Below are 13,858 nucleotides of genomic sequence, written 5' to 3'. Positions count from 1 at the left end.
AAATTAATATTTATTATTGTAAATTTTCATTTTTTCTTCTTCGTACGTGCGCACACTGCGTGTACCAGAAAAACTAAATATATACGAAAAGATGATGGATGTAGGATGGTGGACAAGATGAAGAATAACTCGCCATGCCATGAAATGCGAACAATCATGACGTGAGCGAAACACGAGTGATTGATGGAAGGGAACGCCCTGTTAATAGGACCGCCCCGTAAAAATGGACCACGTTATAAATTTGACTTTTCAGACGTTGGGCACTCGTCCACCACTTTAATAGTAAGTTTGTATTACATTTTATAAGTTTAAGACACTTTAAAAACCATTGTTATCCTACACGAAAAATAAATTATGTTAAAAAGACTAATAAATCTATTTTGGCCGATGACACCATGTGTGCCATTTGTGCCATTTGACGGCACAACTCTTATACCAAATTTTGTTTAGCATAAATTATTGTTTATTTTTTTATGAAAATGAAGGGATTTTTTATTTTAATTGTTTTTAAAAGTTGCGGTAATCTAATAAAGTTTAACCGTGTAACTCCTTAACTTGTATATTGTTAATAATGAACCGATTAACTTATTTATTCTTAGCACAGCACACGTAAGTAATACATACGTACGCGATAATAATATTAGACTACTTCTAATTTATTGTGCTGGTATTTATTTAAATTAAAATTTATTCTTTGGAAGTAATTCATTTTTTACAGAATTAAGCTCCTATGGTTTTTATCAATATGAGACTTAATTAAAGAAAACTATTTAATAATTTAAAATAATTAATTGCATATCAAGAATTTCATGGTTTTTATTGACATATAAATATGAACTATGACGTAAAACTTAAACCGATATGAAGAAGTCTTTACAGCGATACTAGTTGTCCGAGTGTCAGGGCGTATCGATATCTAGTTTTATGCATTGTTGACCGAGTACGTTAATGCCTGCACTACACTCTCTGGAAGTTGGCCAAGGTTGGCCAAGGACGGAAAATATAGTGGGTTACTTCGATCGAGTTCGGTTCTGTCCGTTCTAAAACCTCTCGGAAGCTGTCCGAGGTTACTGAAAACGGGAGGTAAAGTGGGGGTTATTCAGTCGACTTGGCCAGTTTCGAGCGCTTCCGAACATTGTCGGCAGAAGGACCGAAGTCAAAGGATCCGAAGTCAGGGCTGCTCTTTCGAGCGCGAGCAGTGAGATAATTGTCCTTTCGCTCTCTCGCGTGTTAAGTGACGAGAGTGAGAGAGATTAGGATATGGTGTTTCGCAAACTGAGATAAAACGAGTAACTCTCTTTAATTTCAGTTTGGTTAACACGCATATCGAGCGCTGCATTGTGGTCACGTGCTCAAGTTATAATACCACATGCTTATTGGGGACTTCAACAGACTCTCACTGACATATTTGAATATTTTAGGGCACCAAAAAGGATTAATTATATTTTTGTTAGTATATTCTTTTAACAGATATCGTCATTATATTTTTTTTCATATAAAATAAAATAATTGAAAAATAATAAGTGGTACTTAATTTTGTTGAAAAAAATCGTTTCGAATATCCTTATGTATTTTCCTAGATTGGTTTATATAAACGTCACACAATAACGAATTCTTATTTAGAATCGATGGCGACAAATTCTAGGATAGTCACAGATGTGGTGTTCGTATTCTGAAGTATGATTTTTATGCCTTATGGCATTTTGCTAAAGCCGACAAAGATTTTGCGTAAATTGATTATTTACGACCAAAAAGTTTTCACTGATATTATATTTGTGAGTGCCTACACAAACTTTTATGATTATCAGTAACGTAATTTTAATAATATGACAATTTAAAAATCGCGATTATTTGGCACATTTCTCGATCGCGCGCAAATATGCCGGCTGTACGTGACAGAAGCTGCCGTCCGGACGGCATATGAAATTTACGACAGTGTGGTGGATTACTCGAAATCGTAGGTCTCGGCCGACTTCAGTTGTAACTTCGGTTCGGACAACTTCCAGAGAGTTCTCCTTGACGGCAGCCAAGTCTGCGGGCATAGCTCGTGAGACATCATACGCAGGTGTGCCGTGTTTTACACTTGACTCGTGTTTTTGTATGAGTCGCTATAAATAAACATATTTCTCTTAAGAAAGTTAGTGATTTGTAATATATTATTTAGTCAGCGATATTTTGAATACATTACATATAATTGTTCTAAGCAGTCGCTTCCGCTTCCGGACGCGCATAACTTAAAATGAAGCATCTTCTTTTAATTCTCTACTCTGTAAATCGTATCGCTTTGTATGAATAGTGTATAATAATAAACGTAAACAAAAGAAATAAATTTAATTAAAATAATAAAAATTGAATTTGCTCCGATTGATTTATGATAATGCATTCCGTTGTTTCGACCAATGAAAAACAATAATTTAAATATAAAACAAAATGGCTGACATCAACTTGACAACAGTTTTAAATAATTATTATTTATAAATAAAATTTTGCTACGCGACAGTTTTTTTCATTAATTTATCCTGTGCGTTGTTCGATTTGACTGAAAATAAATAATCGATTGCAAATTAATTAGGTGTGTTATACCTATGAAAATATATACATAAAGTGTTGAGGATTAAAAGAATACATTGATAAATCTTTTCAAATATGTAATAGCTTAATTATTTTCTTTTGTCTTTAAAAATTTGATTTACATTTAAATCGAATAAAAATAAATATTCTAACAAATTTAATATCTGCCTTATTCTAGAATATACTCAAAAATAGATTTGTTCTTTATGTTTATTTTTTTGTGTCGTTTCAGATCCATGCGCTGGGGTGTCGTGTCCTGAACCTGAAGTTTGCCAATTGGATGTAAATAGGTCTCCTGTGTGTCGGTGTGCCGAGCCGTGTCCTTTGGAGTTTACACCGGTGTGTGGTTCTGACGGAAAGACCTATAGTAACGAGTGTCAGGCCAGGAGAGAGGCATGTCGAAGTCGAAGGCTGCTCAGAATAATCTACAGGGGGCAATGCAGTTCAGGTATAGATATTTGAGGCTTTTACTATATTTCTTGTACCCCTAAACCTAGAAAAAAAATTAAATTAATTTTTAATGTAAAATTTGATTAATCATTTAAAAGTACAATGCAAAAAGGGCTAATATTTATTTAAAAAAAATGCTTTGATTCAGTTCCTAAAAAGTTGGTTAAATAAGACTATTTAAAATATAAGCACAGTGAAAATTTTCAGTTTTTATAGACGGCTTATTCTTTAATATATATTTTAAATTGAAAAGTATTTCAAATATTGTATTTCAGCGCCATACTGGTGATCTCTGAATTATACCATATTTTATAACATGTTTCCATATCTGCTGTAAAATTTTCTACATACTAAAAATATGTCGTTTCAGGCGTGAACCCTTGCGAGAGCGTAAAATGTCTCACGAACGAAGAGTGCACCATAAACAAGTTTGGCATAGCAAAGTGTGAATGTGGGCCAGAATGCGAGCCGGTTATGCGGCCCGTGTGCTCCGTCGACGGCAGGACGTTCTCTTCTGAGTGTGAGCTGAAGCGTGCGGCCTGCCAGGGCAAAATGCCCATCGAGGTGGCACACCCAGGAGTTTGCGGTAAGTTTTGGCATTGAGGCGAAAACACACTTGCAACACCGTCACCTGCGGTGTAGTTGTATAATGTGGTTGTTCAAGATGGCATGGGAATGTGTGTTTTATGAAATTTGATAATAAATTTGTAAAAGAAATACAAAAATTCACTTGAAATAATTTTTTAAGCAGTACAAAATCATAGACACGTTGCTTTTATAAAACAACCGTCAAAATTTATACATAATGTTCGTAGTATACAAGGTAAAAAACGGTTCAAGCTAATTTCCTGGACTAACTTTCACTTTAGTGTAAAAAACACAGAAAGGTTATCTGAGGACAAAATATGGATGCATAGAATATAGTTGGTAACTTTGGAAAGTTAAAAATCGTGTAAGTAACTAAATAGCGTCGTTCTGAATTGATTTGCGCTAGAACAATTCCAATCCACCTGTCTTGCTTTAAGATATTTATTTAAAATTACTGAACTTCCATGTCTAAGCACAGCATCAAGATCACAACGGGTTAACTTATATTATTTTAAAATCAATATTATTTAATTTTTATGTAAATATACATTAAAAGTACATATTAGTATAGGCGTGTATAAGGACACATGATACAATTATCTTAAAAATCTCTCTCTAATTATAACAAAGACATACTATAATGTTCAATTAAAAAATCATTAAGATATTTGTTATTGCTTTAAAGTATTTTAGTTAATGTTAAAGAGGAAATAAAACTGTATTAAACTATTTTATATTTTTCTTCTATCCACTATATTAGGTTTATATGCAAGGTAGTAAAAATACAAGATTTGCTCCTTCCATATAATATGCAAACGGGGCACGTGTGTCTGCCATTAGCGATTCTCAGCAAGGCTTCTGCTCATTCAACATCCTTTGTCTTCCCAGGGGAACGTGGTCCCTGCCAGGGCCGCACTTGCCAGTGGGGGGCCACATGCGTTGAGCACGCGGGGCAGGCGCGCTGTGAGTGTCCACAGTGTCCAGCTGAATTCGACCCTGTGTGTGGCTCTGATGGGATTTCGTATGGTAATGAGTGCAAACTGAAGCTGGAGGCGTGCAAGTACAAGAGGGAAGTCACGGTGCTCTACAAAGGACCGTGCAGTGAGTACCAGGAAATCCTATATGACGAACTAAAAAGGGTCACTATATTTGTTTTTATTTTACAGACGGCTGCGAAAATAAAAAGTGCGACTTTTTTGCAGTCTGCGAAAGCGACGGGGCTTCAGAGGCGAAGTGTGTCTGTCCTGTGAGATGCGAGGAAGGAACGGTAAGAGCTTTCAAGTTAAAATTAAATTACATTTTTGTAATTAATTTGAAAGATAGTTAATTAAAAAAAAAATTAAAAAATCTTGGTTCTAATCTTGTGAGGTCAATGTGATTATATTATATTTTATATTTATTCGTTATACCTATTAAATCTAGTTTATGACATTAAGTTCAAATTCAAGCAGCATTAAAATAATACATTTTTTCATGCATTGTCGTGTAGAAGAACTAGATATTTTTATTGATTCATTGCGTAGAAGAGACAATTTTGTTTTAGGTGCACATTTTTAATTTTTATGAAATCAACTTTCAGTTGTAATATTTTTAACAGTACATCATTCATAAACTACAAAACAAGCAATATAAATATTTGGTGTCATTTTCCTTTAAAAAAAATCTTTTGGTAACCAATTGTGTAGACCACTTTTTGTTGTAAGTAATTCAATGTTTAAAATGGTATTCATTGCTTCGAAAAAAGGCACAACAATCACTACAATAAAGTATTTTGCTGTTAATTCAGTTCTTGTGGCATTTAATTTTTCTTCCTTAGCTGTTTTAAGTAAAAGTTGTTTCTAATTATCTCTTAGTTCGTCATTATTAATTAAAGTAAAATGCTTATGAACTTTTTTATATTTAAGGCTTTTGTCTTCAGAAAAAAGAGTATTCACACAAATATCATTGTTTACTTAACTAGTAAAATTCTTTACCACTTATTTCAAACCCATAAAAAAAGTTGTTTGTATCGAATTAATTTTTATTTTCAATTTAAAAATAATATAAAAAGAATATGAAAGCAAAATAAAAATAAAAATTATTTAGTTTTAAAATGAATAATAAATGTGATTTTTTAATCACATACAATTTGTCTAATAGAATATATAATATAAATATATACTTGTCTTGTATAATATAGTTATTTTCAAAGATCAGGCTTAAATTTGAATTTCGGAATAGATAGCCCAAGGTTGACGTGAAGAGCGAAGCGGCTGCGTACTTGCTTCTTTATTAATCGATGCTAAGCATAGTTTTTTTCTGTGCGAGTTGAAGTGAGCTCTCGTGTGTTTAAATAGCTATTAACCGGTAAATGTTTTTAAAGAAAGTTTCTCTTGGCGTGTACCAGTGGTCGGCAAACTTATTAGCCAAAGAGCCAAATATGTACATTACAACGATTAAAAAAAAATTGAGAGCCAAATCTATTTATTAATTTAGCAAACCTTTATTATAATTTTCCAAATCAACACAAAGACGTTCGAATTTAGAGCTCCATATTTCCTTGTTTTTTAAATCTGGTGCGTATGCCCGTGGATATTTGTGCCAGAGCCGCACTTAAGGGGCCAAAGAGCCGCATGCGGCTCCGGAGCCGCACTTTGCCGACCTCTAGCTTAGACCATTAAGGGCAAAATTTAATACATTTTTTTCCTGTCTTTCTTATATAAGTTATTTGCGTAATCGTAATCGATCGCACAAGTTAAGATTTAGCATATTTATTATCCTGCATTTGATCTATTTGCTCATTGTGTAAAGTCACTAATTATGGTCCATTTATGAATGGTAACCCTTAAAAGCTTCAATCGTTAGCTCCGTCAGAATAAAAATACGTAAAGACCAATAGCATTAGAGCTTATTGCGCTTTTAACATTTATTTGTTCTTGTAAATACATTCTGATGTTCATGTGAATTTGTCACAATTTTTTTATTTTTATATGTGGTCAATACAACTTTAACTACAATAATAATGTAAGGTTAATTTTAAAGTATAAGATAAAAATAAATATTTGTAGCAACCCAATATAATCAATATAAATTTAAAAAAAAATTAATAAATAAATATTTTCAGATAGATATATTAAATACTTTTTAACTGTAGAGAAATATGCACATATTAAATATATTTACTTATTAAAATAAATAAATTTCATTTCTGGTCCAAATCTGTTTTATTGATCAACAAGAAATTAGTTATATTTTTATTAAAAATATACATATATTCGTAAAATAATTAATATTAAAAGCCTTAATCAGTTAATCAGTTATCAAATTATAAGTATATATATTTTTACATTTATAAGGAATAAACGGTAGTTTAAAAGATTTTTTTTTAATATTAGTAGCAATAATTAAGTTATGCTTACAAATCAAAATAAAAATTACTATTCCTTATAGTTTCTGTTTAAAATAGCATTAAATAATTGTTACATACATTAGTGCTTGTAAATATAAATATATTATATAAATAGTAAATGATACTTATCGATTTAAGGGTTGGTTAATCTTTATTTTGTTAAACGGAACAATATTCAGTGGTTTAAACTCTTTGTTTTATTTTAAAGTTTGTTAACATAAATATTTAGTATGCAATATCTAATTTATTAGAATTTGTATAAAAGTGTTAATATGACGTGACAAAAGCAATTTTAACTCTGCTTAAAAATAATATATTACGTGGTTGGATGTAAAAATATAATTAAATTTGTGCATGAAACATATTTTACAAAAAACCGTTTCATGTTTCGTTTTACCAAGAATCAAAGTGGTCTATCGTGAGAAATGTGTGTATATATGTAATGAATCACATATTATTATTAATATCATTATAACATGATAGACGTTAGAACGTAGCTAAAAATAAATAACAATTTTGAAATTACTTGATATATCTTTATAACTGGACTGTATTTCTATTATTATTAATTTTAATAATAATATTTGATATAAAACATAAATTAATAATCATATAAATTAAATTATATGGTTTAAATTAAGCTAATCAAGTTATTCAGTAACGCATCAAGGGACACTGTTCTTGGTATATTCCATTATTTTATAATAAATCAATTACACTTCCTACTTTTGCTAATAACAAATATCAGATTCGCATGAAAATTAGGTTAGTTATAACTCAATTTTGTATGTCAGTATCAATCGATATATTCGATGAAAATTCTCTTAAATTGATAATCAAAATAATAGGATCAAAGTAAAATATTTTTGTGTGATCTAGTTAATTACTTGCAGCTATAAATTTTTTTAAAGGTTTATAACCTTCAATATACAATTCCATAGATTTTGCGATCGCTAAAATTTACATCAGTTTCACAAGCGCTATTATACGCTCCACCTTGCCCAAATATTTCCTACTCATTGCATTCAAACCGGCATTGCAACTGCACAGATTCGTCTCCATCTTGGAACAATGAAGCTTTAATTTCTCGCGGGATACATAAAGTGAGAGAGATTGGGAGGCGAATGGGAAGCGTCAAAGCCGATTGCCAAACGGAGTTATGGCAATGCGATGTTAATTATTACTCGATTAGTGGGGTAAAACGGGAATATAAACCACTCACGGGATGCAAACAGAACTGGTCTAGTGTTCCCGTGGGATTTCCCAATATGCACCTGAGAGCGCTTCTCCTTGATTGAGCCGACAGCTTTGGTATAATTCAATAACTGGAATTCCGACCACGACTAATTATTCTAATGAATGCGTCTATTGGTATTTATTGACATTGCAATTAATTAATAAGTGTTTGTAGAATTTATCTATTACGTAGCGAATACAAAAATAATAAACACAAAAGCGTATTTTACAAAGAAAGTGCATCTTCAAATTATGGATACATCTAAAAGTTCCGACAATCGAAACTCTTTGATAAATCACAGAAATTATTGATATTCAAGATTTTTATATATAAATTCTAAATTTTTGCTTTAAAATATATCGAAAAATGTATTTATGTTATTTGAAATTTATATACAAAAATAATTTAAAACATTTTTATATATTTTTTCTATATTTTTCATATTTGTTTTTTGCTGAGAATCGCATTTAATGACTATTTCGTACTATGAATACAGATTATTTAAATCTCTACAGATTTTTATGCTATAGAAAGTTCTTTATTTTAAAGCCAAGGCATAAATTATGTACTTAAAAAAATTAAATCAATAATTTAATATATTACACATTTTTTAAAAGTAATAAAATTTAAATTTATAGAATTTATTTTATAAAAAAAAGTTAAAGTCTGCTTAAGCTTTTTTTCCTAAAAAGGAAAAACTAAAATCATAAAATAAATAATTGGGAATATGTATTAATTTCATACAAAAAACTTTAAATTAATAATACTTATTGCTCTATTTTGTCCAAACAATCAAATAGATTTGCGTTGATTTTACATATAAACAGACATTTGACTATTGATTTGCCAATTTTATCTTAATCGTTCGACTAAAAACTGTTCCTAATACAGAACACAGTAGCAAAAGTGCCTAATATAAAAGGGTTAGGCTAATTTGAATTGTTATCGTTTGTATTTTTTTATATATAGGTACTCGTATTTCATATATAAGCGACTCAATCAAACCATTCTTTGACGTTTATAAAAATATTTTTAAATGCTTGAATATTTTATTCTGCAGCACAAAAATTTTTCCTATTCTGTTACTAATAATTTTAACAAATTTTAAGTGCATATAACCACATAAATTTAAAATAGTAACATAACTAAATAACATATTATTAAGATATTTTTTAAGAAGAAAACTTATAATTCAATATAATAGTTTTGATAGAAAGCAATATAAAAAACCAAGTGTTCTTAAAAAAATATATTTCGTTATTTTATAAATATTTTCAAACAACTATTTTGATACAAAAACATCTTCAACGTCGTTTATGCATTGCCTAGCGATGACTACGACAACAGTAACAAAAATTCACCTTATTACAAATGTAATCCTAATTTTATTTATAATATTTGAAAAATAAATTCAAAATAAATGTAAATATACGAAATTGAATTACAATTCGGTATGCACAAAAAAATATTATTATTAAAAATTAATTTAGACACACTTGAAATTTATATAAAATTCAATACTAACTTGGAAATATAAAAATTTTCTAAGGTTTCTGCAATCGCAAATTGCTTTTTTTCAATTGTTAATTTGTTAGGATTTTTGACATTGAGTTAATGGATCGTCAGGAAAATAATTTTCGAGAAAATGGCTCTTAGAAAAATATAGTTACTGTTTTACTTTTATATTTTAGTGAAAGCTACAGTATATATTTTGTGACTATTAAATATAACTTTGCAATTTTTCAAATTTTAAAACTAAATTTAAATTTAAATCTAAAACTATAGTTCAATTGCCTTGTGATAGTAAAATATTTTCTGCTCTAAGCTTTTATTTAATAGGTGTGAAACGCTTAAAAAATATTGAAAGCCATTAGCCTATTTCGTTTAAAAAAAATAGTTGTAGACCAAAATGACATTTATTGCTCATAAATTAAAATACCCAATAATTTATAATTATTTATTTAGACGTCACCGATTCTCAGACTTAAAAATCTGGTGGTTGTAATACTAACTTGTAAGTACTAAAGGTTACGACGAAAGAATTTTAATAAAAATAGAACAAATTAAAAATAATAATAATAACACAATGAAAATATTGAAGATCAGTATATGATGGCATTACGCGGTTTCCTTTAACACTTAAACACGCTCGTGCGCTGTGATTTCTCACATCTTTAAAAAACATATCGAACCAAGTAATTTGCTTATAGCAAAGGTATTTCTACTCTTCAATAAAATATATGCAGATATAGTATATGGTGATCGATTGTAATTTCAGCGTTTCTTTGATTTTTGTAATTTATTTGTATGTTTATTATATATATATGATTTATAAAATCAAATTGTTAATATAAATTTTTATAAATTTAATCTTGATAAAATATTATTATGAATATTTTATTTATTCATCAAAGTAGAAAAAACATTTTTGAGCGATATTCTATTTAATTTAATTTTTGTTTTTATTTTCGTTACAGGAGAGCGGAGAAGTTTGCGGATTGGATGCTCAGACGTATTCCAGCGAATGTCAACTAAGAGCAAAAGCTTGTAAGGATCAAACTGAGCTGACGGTTCTATATAAAGGATCTTGTGGTACGTATGACACAAATTTTAACTGACTAAAATTATACTTTTATCATAAAAATAAATCTTTTGCAAACACCTTGTATATTTATGGAAATTAATATAAAATTTAATATACTGCCATGCAAACGTAAACATACTTCAAGTCGTATTTTAAAAATTTCATAATACTCGACGTTATCTGGCGTCCGATATTTACAGTCGACCGTTCCGGAGCGCACCGTTCCGGCGCGTGACACCGGCGAAAATAGATCCATTGTGTGTATTATTCGCATTGTCTTTCACGTAGGCTAAATATTTTATATCTCGCTGCTCATCCAGGGGTATTTTTTTCGCCAAATGCCCCCGTGACTTTCGGTCAGTACTGCGAGGGCTGACCAAAAAGTTTCCAAACTTTAATATATATTTTTTATTAACATTTTTGCATTTTAAGTTAAATCATAATCTTTTGATAATAAATATTCTGATTTAATACATGACAGAATTTATGACTCTTACATATTTCTTAATTTCGATTTTTTTTATCTAGATTTTCTCATCTTATTTTAACTGTTTTCTTGCAAGTTTATATCTTCTGTGTGAAACCATTTTGCTCTCTTAACTTCTCTTAACATCTTTGCAAGCAGCTTTTGATAGACGTTTCTTGTAGAAACCCCAATATTTTTTTTTTAAATATTTATATCTATTGTTACATAAGCAACAAAGATATAAATATTTAGGAATAAAGAATATAAATAAATGAAAAAATTCAGAACTTTTTCCTTCACCCTCGTATTATTGTCCGTCCGAAATATTTTCGGACTTTTCCATTATCGTTCGGTCGGCCATTCAAATCGTATCCACACAAAGGCGCATAGGAATTATTCGGTCGAGCTTTACTTTTATTTTGGTTTAAAAAATATATGTGTGTATAAATATATTATATATTCGGACGGACGCTTTGTCCCTTTTTATCTCTCGACCGCATGTACAGTGGACCCTCTTTTGGCTTATGAAGATACAAAAAAAGTTTGACGTGCTGTGAGATTTGAATTGATCGAATGCTCTGCGTTAAAGTGGACGTAGAAAAATGGTCCTTTGTTGGAAAATTGCGATACATATCCACATATATACTAAAAAAGTTCAGTTAAATGTTGTGGATGAGAGTGTAAAAAAATGCAGTAAAATAACTACATACATATCAGATAAATTTTTTGATTAGAAATGAAATATTTAGTTTTATAATATTTTTTTTATTTACGTAATATATTTATTTATTCAGCTAAACACCAATTTAAAAAAGTAGATGATATTATAATTTACCTCCTTATATACAAATGCGTTTTTCACGTTATTATTCCAATTATCCTAGAAATATTTTTATGTATACATAAACTCACAAATCTCTACAATATTCTCATGGTCGTACCTAATTTATTAAATCTATACATTTATAATAAAATCTTTATCTTAATTTTTTCTTAAGCATCTAACAATTAAATCTTACTACTACATACTTACTTAAATTTAAAAAAATATATTGTATATCAGTAGATGTCACAGGTTATTATTACAAAAATAATGTCGAACGATCGTTATATATGGCGGCCGATTGTCGACAAAAATTTATAAGACTATAGTGAAAAGTGTAAAATAATATTTTTTACATATAATAATATGTAAAAATATAAAATTAAAAATAATGTTTTACCTTAGTAACACAAATTTATATTGCTTAGTGTTTGAAGTGAAATAAGTATAATTTCTAGCATTCTGTTCATTTAAAATACATAAAAATATATTAGTTCCCTGCGAGCTATTTATAACAAAGAACGACTCTATAAAAAAATTCAATAAATCTTTTAACGTAGCAATGCCACCACGTTCAATAGAAATATGGTCACATATAAGTTTCAATAATTCTTTAAAAAAGCCATAAATTTCCCAAACGAATCCCTTACGAATGAGAAAACCGTTATTGAAACAAGAAAAACGTACATTACGCAAAAGGGCTGATTGGACACTTTACCACACACTATGAAATATGTGGCTTTTAAAACTTATAGCTTTTCAATCGAAAAACTTTTTTTCATTTTATAAAATTATGATAATAAAAACCTAATATAAAACCAAAAATGTACCTAAAAACATGCTAAAGATAATTTAAGACATACAAAAACATTTTATAAGGTTTATAAAAAAAGTTTATTGCAGTTACCTAAATCTCATTAACAAACTTTTTAACTTGCCATATCCAATTGTCGAGCTTAAACTCAACCCTTAAAACCAGTTATTGTTTTAATTATCCTGTAACGCTCCTTTAAACAATTTGGCAAAATGTCTTCTTTTCAAAATAGTTCAGTTCGTTAAACTCGCGATTTTAATTAATATAAACAAGGCAATTAAAAAATTCGCATTACGCTGAAAGCAACGAAGCAATTAGTTGGAAATGTTCAACATTATTTTTCGAATTGACCCTAATTAAACGTTGATTATATTATTCAGTAATTTTACTTGAAACAAAGCGAAGTTGTTTAAATTTGATGATGCATATATACTAATATAAATACTAACAATATAGCTAACAAACAGTATATTAGGAATTTATGTTTACTCATCTATCTATATTAATATTTTTTTATTTAAGTTTAAACAGATTGAGTTCCAAAATATTTATCAATTGTACAATTTATACAATATTTTTTTTTAATTTGCATCTAAGACCACTAAAACATTTGTGAAGTGGTAGGTAATTTGTTAGATAATGAAAAATGTCAAAGATGTTTTATTAAAATTAAAAATAATTATAGTCATGAATATGAAGGATCAGAAAATATGGGCGATGATGTATTGACTGCAGAAATAAAAGCAAAGCCTACTTTAAAATATCTATCATCTGCCTGAAGAAAAATCAGTCTGATAAAACAGTGCATAAAAACATTAAATGAGATTGGAAAGGCAAGGAGACAAATTGAATGGGTTATACAATAATTGAGTAAAGAAAACAAATCGGTAGCATCCACATATCCTAAGAATTATAGCTAGTATTTTTTTAAGCCTTT

At 29.3% G+C, this 13,858-nt stretch overlaps 1 protein-coding gene across 4 annotated transcripts in view; it reads left to right on the top strand.

The window, feature by feature from the left end:
- LOC148227970 (agrin-like) overlaps nucleotides 1–13,858 on the top strand; it is a 196,439-nt gene that overhangs the window by 164,752 nt on the left and 17,829 nt on the right. For 3 of the 4 annotated variants that reach the window (XM_088200001.1, XM_088200002.1, XM_088200003.1), the window contains 5 exons: nucleotides 2,804–3,019; nucleotides 3,392–3,607; nucleotides 4,498–4,710; nucleotides 4,776–4,876; nucleotides 10,712–10,826. In XM_088200001.1, the coding sequence (XP_088056127.1) occupies nucleotides 2,804–3,019; nucleotides 3,392–3,607; nucleotides 4,498–4,710; nucleotides 4,776–4,876; nucleotides 10,712–10,826 (861 nt within the window). Of the gene's footprint in view, nucleotides 1–68; nucleotides 283–2,803; nucleotides 3,020–3,391; nucleotides 3,608–4,497; nucleotides 4,711–4,775; nucleotides 4,877–10,711; nucleotides 10,827–13,858 lie in introns of those variants that run through there. The other variant, XM_088200004.1, reaches the window with a different exon arrangement.

This window comes from Plectrocnemia conspersa, unplaced genomic scaffold (assembly GCF_051122295.1).
Source record: "Plectrocnemia conspersa isolate PC_06_02 unplaced genomic scaffold, ASM5112229v1 ptg000012l, whole genome shotgun sequence".
In the NCBI taxonomy this organism is placed as follows: domain Eukaryota; kingdom Metazoa; phylum Arthropoda; class Insecta; order Trichoptera; family Polycentropodidae; genus Plectrocnemia; species Plectrocnemia conspersa.
Note: the sequence above shows the minus strand (reverse complement) of the source record. Positions and strands in the feature narration are given on the sequence as shown.